This window comes from Crinia signifera, chromosome 5 (assembly GCF_055691185.1).
Source record: "Crinia signifera chromosome 5, ASM5569118v1, whole genome shotgun sequence".
NCBI lineage: Eukaryota > Metazoa > Chordata > Amphibia > Anura > Myobatrachidae > Crinia > Crinia signifera.
This window is the reverse complement of record NC_139221.1, coordinates 170,834,676-170,858,921: the sequence shown is the minus strand read 5'-3', so window position 1 is coordinate 170,858,921 and position 24,246 is coordinate 170,834,676. Positions and strand designations below refer to the sequence as shown.

Below are 24,246 nucleotides of genomic sequence, written 5' to 3'. Positions count from 1 at the left end.
CCTGCAAGATCTTTAGACACCCCCATAATGGGAGGGAGTATTACATTTGTTATGTTACATGACATGTAAGACAGCCTATGTAATTTATTTCATCGTCTGTCCCTGTGGATATTATTATGTAGGTTAAACCACTAGGACTTTTCGTGAATGAATGGGGCTCCACAGGTGAGCCATTGATCTGTCACTATCTGGACGTGACATAGATCAACCTGTGGTGCGTCATTTTAAAAGCAAAGACCAACCTCTTTCTTCCCTTAAGTACTTTATGATCGATCAGGTACAGGACTCCCCTCGTGGTTGTAATAGGGCTAAATGCCTGCTATTGCTAGAGTCCAGGTGGATAGCCTGGACACTGTTTACCCCGAGGACTTAACAATAAGATCAATTGGAATTCTCTTCTATGATGTGTATCTCTTTTTAGCACTGCCTGTATTTGCTATTCTATGTATATGTAGGTTATTTGCTTCACTGTTTTATCTGTGTCCTTTTGTAATGTATTTCTATTTGTGTGCTCTCCCCTCGCAGCATCTGTGGAAGCGCTGGCAGCATCTGATAATGTAAGAAATAAAGCAATATACTAAAAAACACCCTGTGAGTATGTCTTTTTAACCAATTTTTTTTTAGTATATTGCTTTATTTATTACATTATTTATTCCTCACTAAAATGCACATTATGCACTACTTTGTTACCAGCACCAGTCCCCGTCTGCAGGATTTGCCAATACCAGGCATCACAGAGTTGCAGAGGAGACCCGGCATCCCGCTGACATCACACTCAAACGCCTTCCGACAGGAGACACGTGCTGGCGTCCTGCACCGGGGATCTTCTTTTGTAAGTATTTATAGAGGTTTGTGTCACATATGAATTGTTCACTGTATGCCTGACGATGGAGCTTAGCGCTCCGAAACGTTGCAAATAAACACAGAGTTCATCACCTTTCAAAAGCCTCGGAGTGCTGTGCAGTGTGTGAGAGAACTGTTCCGCGCGCTGAAGTCGTGCCATCATACAGGTGGTGCACGAGCTGTGGGACCGTGAGTGCACTGAGCTGTTCTTTCTCTTCATTGCTGTGTATGCCAGTGTGGATTATATTTAACATCAAGTGGTATTCAGTCGACCACTGAGGATTACTATGGTATGCATGTCGTACATTGTAGTGGTTTTAACTTTATTAAAATATATTTGACAATGCTGCACTATTGGGTGACCCTTCTATTTTATTGTAATATATATATATATATATATATATATATATATATAGCATAGAGAGAGGGCCGTCACTCAGGACTAATATGAGCTGCTGTTTGTGGATATCTTTCCCCGGTGCCAGCTGACAGAAGGCAGCAACATGGTACTGCCCACAATATAACCAGGAAATGAATGGGCACTCAGGGACTCCAAGATGCAGGTGAAGACAAGGACCAAAATTTATTCCATAAGTGGTCTCACAAGCGTCAACGTTTCGGGGGCCGGACCCCCGTTGTCAGGACAAATTGCAGACAAGGTTTAACACAGAATAAAGTGCAAGTGCAGTAGTATATATAGGACATAGCAGATAACAAGCTAAGCTCCCTGATGACAGGGTATTCAAACCGAAACATGTTGGAATAAAGTTGTCTTTTCCTGCTATACAAGTCTGGAGAGTGCCACGGTTATTATCTGCTACATTATTTAGGGTTATTTAACCCACTGAGCCAGAGCTCTACACCATCGACTAATGGATTGTAAGAGTGCCAGGACTTACTTGCTTCTAGATAGTGGATATTGGCTGACACTCATATCCTTATCCAAGGCACCAATCTTGTTTTTCTGATATTCATCGAGACTACCTTCTGACATCCACCGCAAACCTCCGAGGTAATCTGTGGCATATACTACAAGTGCACCAATACCTCTAAAGTACCTCTGTCTTTACTGCAGCGATGGCTGAGGGCGGTGATCAAGAATTACTGTTTGCTCAACTGGATTCAGGTGATTGCTTCAGCTTCTCAGATGCCAAAGCTGAGACTATCCGTTTCTCAAGATCATTAAAAGATGTCGCTGTTGCACCTGAATGTGCAGATATATACAATGACTGGTACCGGCTTAAAAACTGGGAAACAGACTTTTTGTATCACGGTATTACATTATCGGACTACCATAGACAAAAGCAAATCCCTCGGGGATTCACAATACCCCCACTATTGGTAGGCATAATGCTACCTTTTGCAAGAAATTGATCGGAATCCTAAACAAGTGTTCTATGGACCTTCTATTATTGGTTATTGACGAATCGGCACATGAGTTGGCCAAAGTACAAGCTCAACTATCTGAATTTGACTCTAACCAGAAAGTTACACTGCTTACTGATCTTGACAATGATTGGCAGGCTAAAATGGATGCCACCATTAAGCAGTATACTAAGGACCTGATCCGATTCAAAAAAGAAAAGGCTCGCAAAGTACAAGCTGATTATGATACAAATGCAGTCTACCGGTGGCTAAATCCGCAGAGACAGCGTGATAACAGACAAGCAACCCGACGCACCCGAGGACAACGACCCACCCGAGCATCGCATGAAGCCTCTAGTACATCCCAGAGTGAGACGAGGCGATACGTAAACCTGCGACTGCTCCAATCCCTTTAGGTGGACGGCATCGGGTGGTGGTCTCTTCCCAACGTCCCCCAAGAAGCGCCGGAGTACAAGGCGCAGGCGGCAGTGTGAAAGGGAGAGGACACACTACAACCAGACGGTAAATGAACAACTCGTCTTTAATCTTTCTAGTGTCCCCCTGACTGCACCCTAATTGTCTGTCTTAGCCAAAGGCCTCACCTTCGTCCCCACGGCCCGTCATGACCCTGTACAATGGACCATTGATTCCTATCGTTTCTCTCGATCCTTGAGACTAAGGGAACATTTTGGTGTTAATGTGAGGTCTGACAATGCCTATGATGTACCAGCTTCATTACGTAAATTTGCCCAACCGTCTACTTTTGACCCCCCTTCCACCTCCCCGTCCGTTAAGGCATTCTCAAGGATGTTGCTATCTGTTCCTGAGTCTAACCAGGGGTCTGGACACTCTAACCTTACCCTTGATAAACAATCTGCATTAAAGGACTTAAAGAAAAGATGTGATGTTGTGGTCCGCTCAGTGGATAAGGGGGGTGCAGTAGTAATACAGTCGACTGATAAATATGTTTTTGAGTGCCAACGTCAACTTAATGATGTCAATGTGTAAGCCAGGTTGGACCATGACCCAACCTTTATTTACAAACGTGAGCTTGATGCTCTATTAAATTCAGCATTAAGTGAAGGTGTGATATCTAGTGATCTTTGCAGGTGTCTAACTGTCCAATACCTGATACACAAAGGATTGGTGGACCCCCCTGGCAGACCCATCATCTCTGCCAGGGGGTCTCTATTTCAACCAATTTCAGTGTATCTTGATTGTTTACTTAATCCTTGTGTACAAAATATGTCAACCTACTTGAAATACACGAATGACCTGTTGTTGCGGTTACAGAACATAGGGGTTGACTATTCTAATACCTACCTGGTGAGTGCTGACGTGGTGAGCCTCTACACATGCATCCCACACACCGCAGGGATGGCGGCTGTGGAGAGACTCATCACAAACAACCCACTCTTTAAAGGGCCCTCCTCCCATTTTTTCTCTCCCTACTAAAGCTGGTACTTACCAGAAATTATTTTATTTTGAATGACCAGTACTACCTTCAGCTGTTGGGGTGTGCGATGAGGTCGAATGTGGCCCCATCGTATGCCAACAGCTTCATGTGGGCCTTAGAAACTGATTTATTTGCCCCCCCTATATGATACGGGGAAATTGCGTCTATTTGTCCGCTTCATTGATGACCTGTTGTTCATCTGGTCAGGCCCTAGACAGGACATGGTTGAGACACTTGATAACCACAACCTGTCAGGACATGTAGTACAATTTACATATGTTATCAGTACAGAGGTTGTCCATTTTTTAGATGTTTTGATCAGTATCACTGATGGGCATTTGGATACCAGCATCTATATTAAAGAGACTGACCGTAACTCAGTACTGTTACATAGCAGCTGCCACCCTCTGCAACGTGGGTTACCATTCTCGCAGATGCTGAGGGTCCGCCGCATCACTAGTGGGGAAGAAGCAACTGTAACAGCACTGGACCAGATGATCTCACGCTTTGTTGCCAGGGGGTATTTATTGAAGGACTTTTTAAAGGCTAAAGAGAGAGTACTGGCTATCCCTAGACAGGACTGTCTTATCAAGAATAGGAGGACTAGAAGGGACACCAAAACCAAGATGATACCTTGGGTTAATCATTTTAGTACCAGTAGCGAACAGATTACTAGGGGTGTCAAACGGTACTGGCCAGTTATTAACACTGATAGGGAATTACCAGCTCTCACTGATGTTCGATTGATGCCTGCCTATACACGAAGTTTAAACCTTCGTGACCATCTCGTGAAATTGGACGTGTCTGAACTCACAAAGAAAACTAGGTCCACTCACTTTTTGTCTAAACCCAATGGCTGTTACCGCTGTATTGGGTGCACCACGTGTAATTCTCTGTTGCGGGGTAATCACGTGGTGCATCCGTACAGTGGCAAGAAATTTTATATCCAACATGTCATCGCATGCACTACTAAATTTATTGTGTATGTGATTTTTTGCCCCTGTGGATTCCTTTATGTAGGAAAGACTGATACCACCGTGCGTGAAAAGATGGCAAATCATAGAGCTGCCATCCGGGCCGCCTTGGCCACAGGGACTAGTGACCAACCTGTAGCCCATCACTGGGCTGAGGCTGGACACACGAAGGCTTCTTTAAGGATTACACAACACTTTTATTGGCAAGCTGCTCAATCAGAGGTAATGTCATTCAGGTGCCAACAGGGAGGGGTAAATCTGGTTAGGAAAAAAAAACAGTTTGTATCCCAATTGCACACTGAATGAGAAATATACATATAATAATCAGATAATACAGAGATCTTGGTTGCATATATCTGCAGATATAGGGCTAAGCCCCCAGGCCGTACGTCAAGGCATCTCTGTCACTGGGGGTCCCTAACACTGGGTATGGGTCTGGGGTGTGGGCCCCCAACATGCCGGCACAGGCTGACTACTCCAGGGCAGCACACAAATGAAAATTAGTAAGGGTTAATAAGAAGCACATAAGTGCTATGTAAGGAAGTGAAGGTGTGGTTAAAATAATACATACAATGTGATAGGGAAAAACATAAATGTTAATAAAGTGTTAGGGTGTGCTAACCTGGAGCAGACCAGCCATACCAACAAAGAGGGAATCACACTCCCAAACCCATCCCATGCACAATAACAAATTTTTGGGCCTAATAGCCCAGTGTAAGGCCACATGATAATGGCTTACAACATCTGAGAGCCAGCTTACCTGGAGATACCCCTGGCTTCTCCAATGGCACTCAGGTGTCAGCAATCCCTCCTAATGCTGACCCATCTATGCCTCTCTCAACTTCTTTAAGGATTAAACTTATCGATCACCTACCTCCGTTAAAAAGAGGTGGTGATAGAAGTAGACTTTTGCTATGCATTGAAAGTCAATGGATTATGAAACTAGACACATTGTCCCCCAAGGGTTTTTTTTATGACGTATTAACATTTTTTATGACGTATTAACATTGATGGTTTTCTATGACATATTAACTATGATTAATCTCCTTCAATATGCCATTGTTGTTGCAACTATACAGGATTAATGGTACATGCTTTACATTTCTTTGTTAAGTGAATATACTCAATAATTGTAAATGAGATATATTATAATGCATGTGGATGTCTTTAAATTATTCCTCTTTGTGAGGGTGTTTTTAATTGGTGTTAAGTGGAGACAGGTGCCGCTGGACGTACCGGTGGTAGTAGTGCATTGGCTGGGATAACACCTGTTCGTGCATGATTGCACTGTGGGTTGTGCCGCTCCCTCGTTGGTGAAGGTGTGTCTTGTGAAGTGAATGTCTTTATATCTGATGTGTGGTCAATTGTACTTTGCTCCCTGATGTCGGGGTATTCACCCCGAAACATGTCGGAATAAAGTTGTCTTTTCCTGCTATACAAGTCTGGAGAGTGCCGCGTTTACTTTCTGCTACATTCTGCTACATTTTATATATATATATATATATATATATATATATATATATATATATATAGTCCATGGTACTGGCACTCACATCAAAAGAAACAGCTTGCTGGGGTGACATTCCAAGGTAGGGAGCTTGCTAGAAGGTCACTACTTCACATAACAGGAATGAATGGAGTCACTCACCAGTCTTCAGATAAATCAAAGTGGGTTTAATCAGGCAGCATGGCAATGGCGGTGGGCATCGACGTTTCATCAAGAAAAAGGTCCCAGAGGCGGACCGAAACGTTGATGCCCACCGCCATTGCCATGCTGCCTGATTAAACCCACTTTGATTTATCTGAAGACTGGTGAGTGACTCCATTCATTCCTGTTTTAGATATATATATATATATATATATATATGACACAAAAAAGACAGAACAATAGTGCGCAAGTCCTTAATCCTTTTCTATAAGGAACAACTTCTGGTCCCAGGTGGTAATAATCAAATGCACTCAGACCACTGTTCTGTGATCGGCAGCTCCCCACAGTCACTTGGATTGGTGAATAAAGCTTTGGAGAATCTAGGAGGAAGAAAGGAAGCGCTCCATAGTGCGTGCATCAAAAGATATAAAAGTGTTTTATTCTTTAAAAGCCACGTACAGGTACAGGTCATAAATCACGTACCATTTGCAGCGGTTTCAGACAACCGCGGCTCACTTAGCATGAAACAGACACGGCGGTCTTTGTTGGAGTGGTTACACTCTTACTCACAATCGGCGCCAGGCCACGCCCCTACGCGTTTCGTCACGGAGACTTCGTGACGAAACGCGTAGGGGCGTGGCCTGGCGCCGATCGTGAGTAAGAGTGTAACCACTCCAACAAAGACCGCCGTGTCTGTTTCATGCTAAGTGAGCAGCGGTTGTCTGAAACCGCTGCAAATAGTACGTGATTTATGACCTGTACCTGTACGTGGCTTTTAAAGAATAAAACACTTTTATATCTTTTGATACATGCACTATGGTGCGCTTCCTTTCTTCCTCCTAGATTCTCCATATATATATATATATATATATATATATATATATATATATATATATATATATATATATACATAATTTGAAATCAGGGCACTCACCAAGCAGCAATATTTCAAGTGCTTTTTTATTCCATCATGTTCATTTATAGTAAGCCGACGTTTCGGACCTGTTATAGGCCCTTAATCATGGAGTCCTGTGTCCCACATAGAAGGCAACTCATGTTGCCTTCTATGTGGGACACATGACTCCATGATTAAGGGCCGATAACAGGTCCGAAACGTCGGCTTACTATAAATGAACATGATGGAATAAAAAAGCACTTAAAATATAGCTGCTTGGTGAGTGCCCTGATTTCAAATTATGTGGATTTGGACCATGTTGGAGTAACATGTGCCTGATGGGAGCACCTCCTATGTTGATCTTTTGACCGTGAGTGCACTGGAAACAATATTGTGTGTATATATATATATATATATATATATATATATATATATATATATATAAAATGTAATTGAAACATACAGTACAAAATAGACAGACACCATCTCTTTGCATATCTACAAAATATTTGCTGAATTTGGAAAAAGGGAACTTAAAAAACACTGTGGGGATTTTACTTATGACATAGTGTATATTGCATTTACTTTTGATATATTATGGGTGTAAGCTTTTTCTTTTTGTAGTTCATTATGTTTTTATTATGTTATAATTGTAGTGATATTAAATATGCCTTTTAAAGTTGAAGTTGGTTAGTGTTGAAATCAGTCTTCATAAATAGATGCTACCTTACCTGGTTCATGTTATAGACTATTTGTTCCATAAGGGGGACTGGTTTAACACCTACAGTAGCTACCAGTTTTCTGATACTGGTCAGCACTTACTGCAATACATTGAATTTTCTCTTTCTTAATCTGCACCAAGTGTCAGATTGTTATACTTACAGGTGATCCTGCTGTAATTCTGGACACCACCAACTGCATTTTCTGGTCAACACCACCCTGAAAATGTGTAAAATGCAGTTATAACACACAATATCAATCTTAACAGGCTTTTACACAGTTTGCTAATATCTTTCAGAATAGCTATTCCTATTAAATAATTTGTAGTTTTAATTTCTCTACAACAAAATACCTTTAGGTTGAATCCAAATTTGCCATCTTCATCTGGTGTAATACGTACTAAGAGCAAATCTCCATTGGAAAGTTCATTCTATGGTGCAGGCAAATAATATAGGTTAGTTATTTAATAACTTATGTCAACATACAAATACATGCTGTTCTTTAGCAGTGAAATGCATCATTTACGTACAAAAGTACAAATGCCAATACTCTTTATATTTTAATGGAAAAATTTACTTAATGAAAAGAGGTGAGGTTGCCCATAGCAATCAATCAGATTTCGATTATCATTTTGTAGGATGCAATAGAGACATGATAGACAGAATCTGATTGGCTACTATGGGCAACATCACCTTTATTAATTTTAGACACTTTAATAAATGTACTCATAATTGTCAGTGTGAGCTGATCAATATGTCTCAATATTTAGAGAGGACTCATATAAACTTTCAAGAAAACTGTTGAAATTAATTAATTGTTTACAAGGCAAAATTTGATTTATTGCTATCAATCGAATGGCCAATATATATTGATGGACCATCGGCGAGTGTGTACCAGCGGAATGTTTGTGAAGGCTTCTTTCAGATGCTTTGCAATGCAGCCGATGGCTGATATATCTAAAGAACTATATGAGTACCATGCTATGGGTGGACTGCCCATACACACACACACACCAAAGCCAGTGGTAATTGATAGCTCATGGTGGGTGCATGCAGATTCGCCCACCTAGTAGTGATGTCACTCCAGAGATTGGGTAGCGTGTGTGGAGAACATGCTGCCTGACCCATTTGTAGATATATCTGCAGATTAATTGATCTGCAGATATATCTACAAGTGTGTTACCCAGCTATAAGATCCACAAAATGTGGCTGATCCACAAAATGGAGGAATTGGGTCTAGGGATAAAAATTTGTATTTAGGTAAAAAACTGACAGAAATACAGAGAACAGAGAGTGACTTTTTAATATTGGATACCTATACTAAGTGATGTACTTTAGGGTTAGGCCACTTCTATTTAACCTTTAGAATGTAAGCTCTCACGGGCAGGGTCCTCTCTCCTCATGTGCCTTTCTTAGAATTTATAAACCACTGCCACCCTGATAATTGCTTCAGTGTCCTGTCCCCTGATGCAACTATCTGTATTAACCATGTACTTGTCCTAAACTGTCTTGTAATGTAATTTTGTTTTGTGTTTGCTCATAACTATGCTCTGTAAAGCGCTACGGAATTTGTATGCGCTATATAAGAAACTGTTAATAAATAATAAATAAATAACATATTTACAGTATAAATGATATTGAGGATGGACTATTAAGCAAAGTGTCCACCATCGAAGACAATACTAAATTGTTCCAGGTGATTAAGATGGGTCCGGATTCATCCATGCTACAGAGAGACTTGGACAGATTTGAGGAGTGAACAGGTAAATAGAAGATGCATTTCAATGTGGCTAAAATGTAGGTATTGCATCTTTGGAGACCTATACAGTGTGACAGCTACAATCTAAATGGGGTAGTGGTAGGTATATTTGGAAATGGAAAAAAGACATAGGGCGGTATTCAATGTGAATACCGGCGAGGTGCAGCGAATCCTGTTTAGGATTCGCTGCACATTCGCCACGTTCCGGAGCCTCGCCGGCTCCGGTATTCAATGAGTCAGGGGCCCGCTGCCCCTGACCGGCGAATATGAGCTCCTGCGGCGAACGCCGCAGGGAGCCTGAGGACGGCGGCAGGCAGGGAGATGGAAGTCTCTCTGCCTGCCCCAGAGCGTATGTGGGGGGGAGGTGGGCTCCCCGGGTGCCAGGCAGCACAGGCTGCCCCCCGGGGGTGCCAGCAGGGGACCGGGTATATTCACTACACCCGATCGTGCATATGTAACGATCGGGTGCAGTGAATATATGAATATCTAATGAGCGGCTCGGCTCCGGCGCCCCCTGCTGGCTGCTGTGTAATTTTTTAATTAAATATATATTCATGTGCTTACGGCATATGAATAAAAATAGCATGCCCCTCCTCAGAATAAAATTCCTGATTTTTTTACACCAAATGTAAAAAACAAAACACTTTATTTTAAAAGTTCACATACCACTTCACCATAAAAAAGATAGCGATTGCTACTCGGTGAATCATGGCGAAAAAAACCTTCAAATGTATTCGCCATCTGGTCATTGAATAGGGTGATTCACCGTTTTAGTCAAAAATTCGCCAAACAGCACAAATTCGCCATAAAAACATGGCGAATCAGGCTCATTGAATATCGCCCATACAGTAGGAGTACAAATTTACAATAAACTTGGGTGCAGCATGAAGTGCCAGGGAGCAGTAAATAAGGCCAAAGGTATACTAGCCTGTATAAAAAGGGGCATGTAAGCAAGGGACAACATTGTAATTATACCACTTTATAAGGCACTAGGACAGGTACAATTCTGGCCTCCAAATTACAAAAAACATAAATTTTAGAACTGGAAAAGGTTCTGCGAAGGGAAACTAAGCTAATTAAAGGGATTGGTAAAATGTGTTACGAGGACAGATTAGCCAAACTAGGAATGTTTACGTTTGAAAAAAAGATGCTTAAGAGGTGACATGCTTAACATGTATATATATATATATATATATATATATATATATATATATATATATATATATATATATATATATATATATATTAAGGGGCAATACAAGGAATTTTCAGGCACCTTCTTTACGTTAAGGTCAGTGACCAGGACACAAGGGCATCTGCTTAGACTGGAAGAAAGGAGGTTTCGTACTCTCAGAAGGAAAAGGTTTTTTTTTAAATGAGGGCAGTAAAGGTGTGAAAGTCACTGCCAGAGGAGGTTACATAGTAGGTGAGGCTGGATAAAGACTTGCGTCCATCTAGTTCAACCTATGTTTATAATAGTTTATCCCTTGTTGAATAGTATGTTCTGATACTTTAAAGACAGATTATGTTACTTATTCATACCCATGGATGTTTTTAACCAATAAATGTTTATCCAATCTTATTTTAAACGTAATTCTAGTGTCTGCTGACACCACTTCTCCAGGAAGAGAGTTCCAAAGTTTGACTGCTCTGACTGTAAAGAAATGTTTTCTTCTAGATGAACAAAATATATTTTTCTTCTAATCTAAACTCGTGCCCTTGCGTCCTAGATTTGTTTCTAGCAGTAAAAAAAAAGGGTGTTTGACAGTTCCTAATATTGGCCCCTAATATATTTATACATGTTGAGAATGTCCCCTCTAAATGTCTCTTCTCTAGTGTCCCAAATTGCTTAATCTTTCCTTGTAGCTTAAATTCTCCATCCCCCTAATAAGCGTTGTTGCTCTTCTTTGGATTTTTTTCTAATTCTATGATGTCCTTTTAATAGTGTGGGGCCCAGAATTGTACTCGTATTCGATGTGAGGTCTAACCAATGATTTGTACAGAGGCATAATTACTTTTGAGTCCCTAGTTTCTATGCCCCTTTTAATACATACAATGCAAGAAGAGAAAAAAGAAAATCAGTTTGTTGGGATGCACTCCTCATCCACACAGTCTTAAAAACACTATTGTGTAATACCTTAACAGTGTATATTTTATAAAATTATTACAATCAACTATATAGCTAACAGGCCATCATCTTAAATTGTTAATGTATAATTTTATTAATTATGTGTGACCTGATAGTCTAATTCCCTGTGGCAGGGATTAATATGGCAAAATTTCTTTAAAAAAAAAGAGATAGTGGGTATAGAGAAAAAGAAAATTTGAAAGATTAAAATTAGTCTCTGTTATCAGTTTATATTTATAATGAAAAAAAGCTTTCTTGATGCCTTATCAAATTAGATGTGCCAAGTGTACGTGTTCGTGTATAAGAGCTATATTGTTCTGTTCACAAAAGAGTGTATGTCAGGTCTGATCCCAATTCTTCTGATGAATATGGGTCTCTCCCTGAGCTTATCCTCTAATGTGCTAGTATGTACACTTTATATTTGCAACGTTTGTATTTCTCTGTTTGTAGTTATATAGAGCCAAGATATTTTGTAATTGTTGCATAAAAGTGTCTTATTTCAAGTACAATCGTATCCTGTGTTACTTTTTGGCTGATCTTTCTTGTCAGTCTTATATTGGTCTAAGATAAGTTCCCTTCAGAGTCCTGTTCTTGTGCTTTCCAGTGTGTATGATTAATGTGCAGCAACAATATAATTTGCTTTTGATGTTGCCACAATTATGATAAATTGTTTCTGTGTATAGCACAAATCACAAGGTACACTTTCTTCATAAGCAGTTGGACTGCTCCTGGCCCATGCTTTATATGCATGCATTAAATCAGAGCTCAGATAGGAGGTGTGTTTGCCGCCAAGCCTATCACCCTCCCCTTTGGGTCTGATATGTCACCAATATGTACACGCTGTGCAATTTTGAGATTGTGTCGTGCATATATAAGCACCGTTTAGGATTTAAATCAGATAGTATCCGCACTGTGTTGCACAGTGATAGGTGATGATGTATTGTGTTATTGCCGGAGTATTATTCACAACTCTGTTGCTACTAAATCTCTGTTAGAGATTGTGCTGACATATATTTTATATACACACTGTGTGATTTGATCTCTATAATAGACAGATTGCTGTTTTAGTCAATCACAGGTTTTTCACTCTGAGCAACTTAATCTTTATGATATAGATAAGTCACTATTGTTAAGTCACAGGCTTTCATTGTACATAACACACACAGCACACTAGTGCTTTTCAGCGGGGGATATATCCTCCACATTAGTTAATAGTATGCATGCTAGATACTTATTATAGTGGTGGGGTGTCACTTCTTTGCTGGAGCATACATTTACCATTGTCTGGCTTAACTAGCATGCTGTCAGGCGTCTGCTTCACTTCAGACAGCGTGTATCCAATCACTAGTATTTAATCCTACATTCATGTGCGTATAAGAGGCTGCACCTTACAGTATTTCTGGGCAGTATTTGTATTTATCCTCTCACAAAACAGTATGCACATTGGATATCGCACTATTATTGTGGAGTTATAAGTCTCAGCCGGAGCGCACAAGTAGCGCTATCCGGCTGGGTTAACACGCTGTCCAGCGTCTGCTCTATCATAGACAGCGTGTACCAGCGCTTGTTTGGTGCGCTCTGCTTCACGGGCTCTCTGCAGCTGATCACACACTAAGTAATGCTGCTTTCAGACCGCATAACTGGCTTTGACCCTGTATTTGGAAACGTTTCCAAAAACGGGTCTGCCAGATAAAACCCCTTTCACACCGCAGCACTTAAACGGTATATTACCGTTTAAGTGCCGATTTTTTGACACTGGCAGACCCGTTTTTGGAAACTTTCCAAATACAGGGTCAAAGCCAGTGCAGCCTTCAGCCCTCCCCTCCGTGCAGCTCCCCCCCCCCTCGCGTGTCGACCGAGAGCATGTCGACGCCCCCCCGCGCATGTCGACGCCCCCGCGCGTGTCGACGCCCCCCACCCCACCCCGCGTGTCGGCGCCCCCCCCCCGTGTCGACTTACCCCGTGCCGGTACCTCCGTTGTGGACTGCAGCTCAGTATGCTCGGAAAGCACTTATGAAAAAAGTGTCTTCCAGAAAATGGCTGCCCCATAGGAAACCCGGTTTAAAAAAACTGTCTTCCGTATGGGGGGCAGCCATTTTCTGAAAGACACTTTTTTCATAAGTGCTTTCCGAGCATACTGAGCTGCAGTGCCGGGAACCACAACGGAGATACCGGCACGGGGTAAGTCGACACGGGGGGGCGCCGACACGCGCGGGGGGGTCGACACGCGGGGGGGGGCGTCAACACGTGCGGGGGGCGTCGACACGCGCGCGGGGGGCGTCGACACGCGCGCGGGGGGTGTCGACACGCGCGGGGGGGCTCCAGTGCTGTGAATACTTAATGAGCGCTCATTAAGTATTCACTGTGCTGAATTTAGGACCCAGCTCATTGGCTGGGTCCTAAATACCGTTTCTGAGCCGATTTTTGCGCTAAAATACCGGTTCAGAAACGGGTAGGACCCTGCATTTTAACCGGTTAGAAAAAACGGCATTTTCTAACCGGTTAAGTGGGACTGGACCTTTCAGACCGCACACATTACCGTTTTAAAACGGTAAAAAAAGGCAATTTACCGTTTTAAAAGTGCGGTCTGAAAGGGGCATAATAGGGTAAGGCTGACTATAAACAATTACACACAATACATTTGGCTACATCTATTATCGGATTTTACAGAGGAACATAGCCGATGCGCATTTCGCCCTTGCAGGCTTTTTCAAGGCTCTACCTAGGTGTAGATTGCTTAATCTTTCCATGTAGCTTAATTTCTCCATCCCCCTAATAAACTTTGTTGCTCTTCTTTGGATTTTTTTCTAATTCTATGATGTCCTTTTAATAGTGTGGGGCCCAGAATTGTACTCTGTATTCGAGGTGAGGTATAACCAATGATTTGTACAGAGGCATAATTACTTTTGAGTCCCTAGTTTCCATGCCCCTTTTAATACATGCTAGAATTTTGTTGACCTTTTTTGTTGCTATATAACATTGAGCACTACACCCCAGTTTGTTGTCTATTTGGACTCCTAGATCCTTTTCGAGTACTGAATTACCCAATTCATCCCCACTTAGGTTATAACTAGCACACTGGTTATGTCTCCCAAGGTGCATGACCTTGCATTTGTCCATATTGAACCTCATCTTCCATTTTTTTGCCCACTCATCTAGATTGTCAAGATTATTTTGAAGCGTGGTGACATCTTCTGAGGATTTAATAACTCTGCTCAGTTTTGTATTGTCCGCAAAGATGGATACATTGCTGAGGTGGTGATGACAGATACACTAAATACCTTTAAGAAAAGGTTGGACAAGAACTTGATGGAGAATATCATTTAGGTCTATAATCAACATGCTATAGTATAGGGAAGGGAGCAGTGGGCAAAATAATGCCAACACAACTCACTAGTTAAGCCAAACAGAATCAAAGCATATAATCCTAGGGAGGATATCACTTCTAGAACTTACTCCAAAGAGTTAGTTCAAACAGGTTAAACTTAATGGACTAACATTTTTACTCAACCTTACGTACTATGTTACAAAGTAAATGGCTGGTATCTGAATCAGCTATTGACATGGGTATTACTTATATTGAAAATACATAAACCTCGCTATAGATTAGCAAATGCAATACCAAAAGCAATTTTGCAGCATTCACAAATACATGTATTGGGAATAATCCACAAACATTTTGAAACATAAGCTATTTGTTACTGTATGTAAAGTTGAAAGAGCGCACATTGTTTTTATTATTATGGGGGATATATAGTAAGCTTTCTAAAGAGTTAAGAGGACAAGTCAAGAAGCATTTATCAAGAACATTTAGCAAAATTACAGGTATATGCTAATTGGTTGCTATGGGCAACTTCTCCACTTCTCTCTCACTTCATATAAATCTGTACACATGTTCCCTTAAGTTAGTAGTGTCAAACACACAGGCCAACAGCTGTTGTGGTACTACACACCCAGCATGCCCTGCGGCAGATTTTATATCATGGATTGTTAAAACTGTGGCAGGGCATGCTGGGATGTGTAGTTCCATAACAGCTGGATGGACATGAGTTTGCAAATAGGCAATTACTATCTCTATAGAACATTCATGTACCTTTGCGGTCAATTCCACCAAAAATATTTGCATTATATACTGTAAGCATCAGGGATATTTAATATGAGGGCATCAATGCAGATGTTAGAGATACCAGTGGCAGTCACTTTAATTGCCACAGCTTTCTATGGAATATGAAAAAAAAACATTCCCAATTTAACAAACTCCAAACAGTCCGAAAAAGGGTAATTGCAAGGTGCACCGTTTGAAAAAATAAATAAATAAATAAGGCTACTGCACTGGTCAAGTTTAAAATATAAAACATATGTTTTATTAATGACTTGTCATGTTTAGATTAATAATGTATTCAATTTCAAGTGGTATTATTAAGTATTATGCCTCTACACTCTGCACCGTGACATTGTTTTAAGGAATATTTTGCTTTTTTATGGTTTTGTTTTGTGTGAAAACCTACAATTTTATTAGTCTTTAATAAAACTTACATTTTATATTTTCAACTTGACCTCTACAATTGCACTTTATTTGTTTTTTGGATTGTTTAAACATTAGTAGTAGGTAGAACTTCTTTGTATTCAAACTGAATAAAATATCACTGTGTCAAGATAACCTGTACAGTTGTTTTTTATATAATAAATGTTTAAACTCCAAACAAGTAAAGCTGGGTACACAGCTATACAATCGTCGGGCCGTTCTTCCGTTCTGGGACGGACGGCCGTCCAGATTGTATAGGTGTGTACGCTGTCCCGACTGTACGGTCGAAGGTTCAGTGCTGTTTAATATTCATCTGACAGGACGGGCCCACATTGGAACAAAAGTGGGTACTTGTTTCCTATCTGGGCGCCCGCTAAGTTAATTGCGCACCATGCTATTCTCCGTAGAGAAATCTGATCGCATCGCATCGTACACATACACGATATTGAACGATGCGATGCGATCCGATTCGATTTCCCATAGGAAACAATGTTAAATGGATCAATTTACCCAAATCAGCATAGGGAAGAATGGTAAATGGGCCAGAAACCCCAAAAATACCTCCCTTTGCGGGCTTCCCAGGTGTCCGCGTCGCCATGGACACCTGGGAAGCCCGCGAGGGGACGCGTATAACTGTGAAGGTATCCGCGTCCGCTCGCCACGCTTCGGGCTCGGTGGCTCGCTGCGCTCGCCACACTATTCTATTCTCACTCCACGCCCTAGTGGATAGTAGGGCATGAAAAGGTCGGAGGACGCGTACCGCCGCCCCTCGTGGGCTCGCTGCGCTCGCCACGCTTCGGGTTCACGTTGATGGCGGGGTGGCGTCAACTACTTTTGGGGGGACATTTCAATGTTATGGGGTGTTTTTGGCCCATTTACTATTGTTCCTATGATAATTTGGCTAAATTGAGCGATTTCACATTGTTTCCTATGGGAAATCGGATCGCATCGCATCGCATCGTTCAATATCGTGTATGTGTACGATGCGATGCGATCCGATTTCATTACGGTGCCATACGTAGAAAACCTGGGCGCCCAGATAGGAAACAAGTACCCAAAAGTGCAGTGTGTATGCACTGTGGAAGTCAAAATTGAAGCTCTATGCCATTAAAGTATTATGACCGTCCACTGCGCAATTCCATGGCGTCTTATTAGCTTAAACGTAACTACCAGGGCCGGACGTGAAACATTAATGGTTAAAATCTTAAAGATATGTTCCCTTTTTGTCTCTTTCTGTCGGCGTGAAACTCCCTGAATGAACCCAAATGTTGTTTTGATTTAACTTGTTTCAGTTGCCGTCAACAGTCGCAAATGTCAGTATAGTGAAACAATCAATATATATGACCTTACTGATACCTAGTTTATGTTGTATGATGAATCAGTGTGCTTGAGAAACAATGGCTATAATTCCAGATCATACCAGTTCCCTGTTCCACCTCACCCCAAGAACAAAGACAAAGAATCCAGCATGGTCTGACGAGATTCCCATTTACAGGAAGACATCCCCGTGAAGCTGAGAACCAATGAAGAGTTGCCCAGGCCCCTTTCTTGTACCCAATGATCATTCAACCTGACCCCACACCCCTTTGCTTTAAAAGGCCCAAGCGCGTGATCCAAGAGCATATGTGATCTATCCAGAACACATACCCAGGATCCTGGGATTTGTATCCGGCCGTGGTATCTGCTTCCCTTGACGGTAATTGATATTCCTTATTTCGTGCTAATTGCCTGTGTTAGCTGTGCCTTGCATACTTATTGTAATACTGTTTCTTCATTTATAAGTTGTATTGTGCCCTTTTATTTGCTTTCACTTACAGAGGGGTGCAATACACCTGGACACACCTCCGCCAAGGTTTTATTGACAGCCCAAGTATATTCTCCCAAGCCTTTCACGATTGTCTACAGTCCTTCCAGCCTGCAAATGGATCCGGGGGGACACCAAAACCACCCTGGTGTCCAATAGAATTAGATTGGGCGTACGTTTTCACTCACAGGATCAAGGTGTTACAATACATATAAAGGTTTCTTTTCAAGGCAAGCGTACAAATAACTCACAATTGGCAGGAATTTTCAAAGCACATCTGGGTTTCTTTAGCTTGAAAGATTTATTTTTAATGCCAAAATTTAAAAATTATTAAAATACACAATCTAATTCTATTGGACACCAGGGTGGTTTTGGTGAAGGCTATACTATCATCGAAAAAATATACCTTTACGTATTTGAAATACACACTCCCTTTGTGAGTGTGGTACGTTCTACTTCCATTCCCCCTGTAATGTTTTGAAAAGAAAAATACAGTCCCACACATTGTGTTCTTTTTTCTTTTTCCGCATATCGTCTCACGAGGACAGGAGAAGTGAAGAAAACACATACAGACAGCGCTTGAATATATCCTTACCCCTGTTTTATCTACTATTGTCTTACTTGTTTTGGTTGAACAAGTTTTTTTGGTTATATTGAGCTGCTTTTCTGTTTCTTTTGCGCCTTGGAAACCTCCAGTATTTCATATTACAGATACCAAGCAATTGTTGGTCTTCTTAGCGGAAACCGGTCACAAGGTGTCAAAGGACAAACTACAATTGTGCAAGAGTAGGGGTAAGTATTTGGGACACTGCCTAACCCAAGGGTTGAGACACATAACTGAAGACAGAGTCAAAGCCATACAAGACATGAAACTGCCAAAGACTCAGCATCAAATTCGTACCTTCTTAGGTATGTGTGGGTATTGCCGTAACTGGATCCCTGGTTTCTTTGTTCTGGCACTGCCCCTGCAGGAAATGGTCTCATCAAACAAACCAGAACGGGTCTCCCACACAGACGAATCTGAACAGGCATTTGAAAGACTAAAGGACAGTTTGATGAGTGCCCCTGCATTCGGAGTCCCAGATTATGAGAAATCATTTGATCTGTACGGAACGGAATATGCTGGGTGTGCGGCAGGAGTATTGACACAGAAACTTGGGGATGCCAGTCGGCCAATTGCGTACTACAGTGCACAGTTAGACCCAGTAGCTCGGGCGCTACCTACATGCTTACATAGTGTAGCAGCCATAGCATTACTCGTCACCAATTGTGAGGATGTGTGTTGGGCCATGATTTGACTGTCCATGCTCCTCACGCAGTTTCGGTTCTCCTAAACTCAGCTCAAACTCGGCATGTCTCATCAGCCAGGTTCACAAAATGGGAACTTGCACTGATGGCCCCAGTGAACATCACAATAAGGAGATGTAACACCCTAAACCCGGCAACATTCCCACCTGGTGTGCCTTCTGAGGCACAAAGGGTGGGAGTGGATGTTGGAGTGGAGGCCGAGGAGGAGTTTAGCAGGAGCATAGACGAGCACAATTGCATGACATACTTGAACCAGACGTTCACAGCACGTCCTGACATAAGTGACAATGCATTGGAGGAGGTAGACATAACCTTTGTCACTGATGGCAGCTGCCATAGAGATATCGAGATGGGAGAACTGTGCACTGGCTATGCTGTAGTAGATGGAGAAAGTGTAGTGGAGGCTGAGCCCCTTGGACCACCTCACTCAGCACAAGCGGCCTAATTAGTGGCACTGACCAGAGCATGTGAACTGGCAAAGGGGAAAGCAGTCAATATCTACACAGACTCTAGGTACGCATTTGGGGTGGCACACAATTCTGGTACCCCAGTGGCGCATGCGTTGAATATAAAAAGACTCCTCACAGCCATTCAGTTGCCGGAAAGGGTGGCCATTATCAAGTGTAAAGCTCACACCTCAAGTAAAGACCCAGTATCACTTGGTAACGGCCGCGCTGATGAGGCGGCTAAGTGGGCTTTGTGTCCTGCGAAAAAAGAGACTCCCCCTAAAAATGTCTGTGTTTTCCAACCTGTGTCTACCCAGAAACTAATAGAGATGCAAGATTTGTGTTCCCTGCAGGAGAAAGCCGTCTGGAAGTCGAAGGGATGTGGACAAGAACCAACAGGGTTATGGAGAGATGGACAAGGGAAACCAGTGGCCCCCAGAACAAACTTCCCTGGCTTGGCAAAGGCAGCCCATGGCCTGACTCACCTTGGTAGGGAAGGCATGTGCAAACTGCATACCTCCCAACTGTCACGATTACAGCGGGACAGTCCCGATTTTCGGGTCCTGTCCCACCCGCAGCAGGCATTGTCCCGCTGTGGGGGGTGGCAGTTGGGAGACCCCCCTAATCTAATAGAATAGACGCTGTGCGCATGCGCACAGCGTCTATTCTCGTATGAAAATGAGGTTGCGGCTAATTAGCATAAGCCACCCCCTCATTTGCATATGCCCCGCCCCCTTTCCGGACGCTCGCGCGGGAGTGTCCCTATTTCATCAGCACAGAAGTTGGGAGGTATGAAACTAGTAAATACTTACTGGTGTGCACCAGGTTTCTCTCCACAGGCAGGTAAGACAGCAATGTCATGCCTTACATGCCTGAGGAAGAATACTGGGAAGGCGGATCCTACAGAGCCATCCCACATGCCTCCTACATAAGGTCCTTTTCAGGTGATACAAATTTACTTCATATAATTACCACCCTGTAGGAATTTGAAATATGTGTTGGTATGTGTTGATGTATTTTCAAATTGGGTAGAGGCTTTCCCAGCCGCTTCAAACACTGCATCGTTTACTGCACAGAAAATATGCCAAGAATTTGTGTGTAGGTATGGTATCCCAAAAATCATAGAAAGTGATAGGGGCACCCACTTCACAGGTGAAATCTTTCAAGTCATGTGTAAACTTCTAGGGATTGATAGTAAACTTCATACTCCCTACCGACCTCAGGCAAGCGCCAAGGTGGAGAGAACAAATGGTACTAGCAAGAACAAATTGAGCAAGGTTATGGCTGAAACAGAGTTGCTATAGCCTGAGGCATTGCCTATAGTGCTGTATAGTATTAGAACTACTCCCAGAGCTCCGCTTAACTTGTCCCCCTTTGAGATACTGTTCGGAAGGCACCCACACATTATGATAGACCCACAAGACTATTTGAAATGCAATAATGAACATATTGGACAGTCAGTCCAATATATCATGAAGATGAACCAGCAATTGAGAGCACAACAAAAGAAGCTGACATTGTTCATACCCGAATTGCCTGTTAAGAACTGTCATTTTCTTGAGTCAGGGGATTTTGTTATGATCCAAAATTTCTTACGTTCAGGTTGTTTGGTAAATCGGTGGGAAGGACCATATCAAGTACTGCTAACCAGCACCACATCCATAAAGGTGGCGGAAAAGGAAACTTGGATCCACTCATCCCATTGCAAAAAGGTAAATAACCCGGAAGTGGTGGAGGCTCAAACCAATGACAAAGAAGTATCATTAGAAGCCCTGTTCCAGGAAGACCGAGAGATCTAAAACAAAGGAAAGACTATCTAGACTATCTTCATTAACCCCTGAAAAAAGGAGCAGCAGGCAGAAGATGTATATTTTTTTCTATTGCTGTTTTCTCATCATATTTCTCCCCAAGGTTCCGTGTGATCAACAAAGGGTGGAAGGGGAAAAGCGGAGTTCTGATAGTAGGGTGGCAGATCATAATCAAGCCATGTTAGGATCCCTGAGCAGGCCTGATGTTTTGTTCGACCCTAGAGGTGGTAAGGAGTCGGTAAACTATTCAGGACAAAAGCAATGTGATGGGTTATCATCTGATGATTATTGTGTTTGCAGAGGGTGTATACCACCAGATGGAAGATCTTTGTATCCATACATGTCAACACAACCTGATGACTGAGGTGAAACTCAATCCTTTGGGCGAGTACCACTCGCTTGTAGGAAAAGTTTTGAATCAGACAGAATGTTGGGTGTGTTCACAAGTACCCCAGAAACGGATAGAGTGGGCCTAATCCCATATCCTCTGACTCTGGCAGAGATACAAAATCTGAGTAAAGGAAGACCTTTGCATAAGAAATACTTACACAACAGGTCTCCTGCGCTTAGACTACACCCATATCAGGTAGACAAGTCTCTTATATGTTGGAACTTCACCAGTTCCAAAGCTCTGGGGACGTGGGAAGCAACCTGGTAAAACCAGACAATAGCTTACTCACAACACCCAGATGGAGAGCCAATTGATCAAGAGGCTCTGTTAAACATCCATGCAAGTGGGAGACATTACAAATACATCTTCACTGTAAAACAAAAGAAGGTTATGGCTGGTAGAGTACATACAGAATATTGTGCCGAAGTTCTGCAGCCAGATACGTGTACTAGTCAGGTTGGGAGTAGGAGGGAATAGGAATGTTCATGTGGATAGTGTGTGATAAAATTATGAAATTCTCTGTACCCTATTTCCTTCCAGACGATGTTTATTTCATTTGTGGCAGACGAGCGTACAAGTGGCTTTCAACGAACCACATTGGACTATGTTATTTGGGCAGAGTATTGCCTGAAGTTACGACTCCTACCCATGACTCCATGATAAAAATTCACACCTTCTCCTTATATTCACACCCATTACAAACAGCTCCATAAAAGAGATCTGAGTGTCAGGAAAGAACCTCTGGCCTTAGATCTGGTCCACGAAACCTTTGGCTATCAGATCCTCCTTGCATTAGATATCACCCATACAGCCAGGGGAGTGATACATTTCAAATACATCCAAGCTTTGGCTAACCTAAAAGATAACATAACCGAAATATATGATGACACATTCCGATACACAGGAAAAGAGCTACAGGCATACAAACAAGAGCTAGTCCAGCATAGAATGGTATTAAATTACCTAACAGCGATAACCGGAGGTTACTGTTTAACTCTCGCCACTCAATATGGGGTCAAATGTTGCACATAGTTAACTAATAACACCGAAGACCCCGAGGAGGTCATTGACCACAAAATGGATGAAATACTCCAGCTGAAATGGGAATTTAGGAAGCAACATAATGCAAGTCTGGGGGAAGTAGGAGAACAGATTAGCAAATGGACTTCCTGGTTGAACCTGATACACTGGTTCTCTGGGCTAGAATGGGCCCAGGGCATCATAGCCAATATAGGGAAATTACTGTTCTGCATAGGGGGTGTCATCATATTATTCGGCCTGTTATTTAAATGTATGTGGTGGGTAACATGGGACAGAAAAAGACACATTGAGACAATGAGTATAAGGACAAGTGACCCAACGAAAGACCCATGACTCGAATACAATCCCCAAATAGAAACCGTTATTCAGTAGAGGGATACCATACTTAGAAATGCATGTCTGCTTTGTTCTCTTACTCTTATTATTATATATCTCCTGCCTTTAAATTTTTTTTCTCTATTTCTTTTCATTTTTATCTTAATAGTGTTATAGTGTCTCTATGACTCCTCCTTTCTTTCTCCTTAGATACACCCTATCTGGAAAATGTAAATAAATGTAAATTGTTAGGTAAATGTGTTCCCCATTTATCCATAATCCAGGATTGGACATAGCGCACAATGGTTTATTCCCCTTTTATGTTTAATTATGTAACTCAATATATTAGAGTTATGAATTATTTGTATGTGTCTCCAGATATTGTGAAATGTGACAGTTTTATTTGACTGTCAAAGGACGGACTGTGGAAGTCGATATTGCAGCTCTACGCCATTAAAGTATTACAACTGCGCAATTCCATGGCGCCACTAGCGTCATATTAACTACCAGGGCCAGACGTGAAACATTAATGGTTAAAATCTTAAAGATATGTTCCCTTTTTGTCTCTTTCTGTTAGCGTGAAACTCCCTGAATAAACCCCAAATGTTGTTTTGATTTAACTTGTTTCAGTTGCCGTCAGTCGCAAATGTCAGTATAGTGCAACGGTCACTATATATGACCTTACTGATACCTAGTTTATGTTGTATGATGAATCAGTGTGCTTGAGAAACAATGGCTTCACCCCATGAACAACATCAAATAATCCAGAGTGGTCTGACGAGATTCCCATTTACAGGAAGACGTCCCCGTGAAGCTGAGAG

The 24,246-nt window shown here is 42.0% G+C and overlaps 1 protein-coding gene across 5 annotated transcripts in view; it reads right to left on the bottom strand.

Moving 5' to 3' along the window:
* PTPN3 (protein tyrosine phosphatase non-receptor type 3) overlaps positions 1–24,246 on the bottom strand; it is a 524,536-nt gene that overhangs the window by 130,546 nt on the left and 369,744 nt on the right. For all 5 annotated transcript variants that reach the window (XM_083188292.1, XM_083188290.1, XM_083188291.1 and 2 more), the window contains 2 exons: positions 8,254–8,331; positions 8,064–8,120 (listed from right to left, as the gene is read on the bottom strand). In XM_083188292.1, the coding sequence (XP_083044418.1) occupies positions 8,064–8,120; positions 8,254–8,331 (135 nt within the window). The remainder of the gene's footprint in view (positions 1–8,063; positions 8,121–8,253; positions 8,332–24,246) is intronic.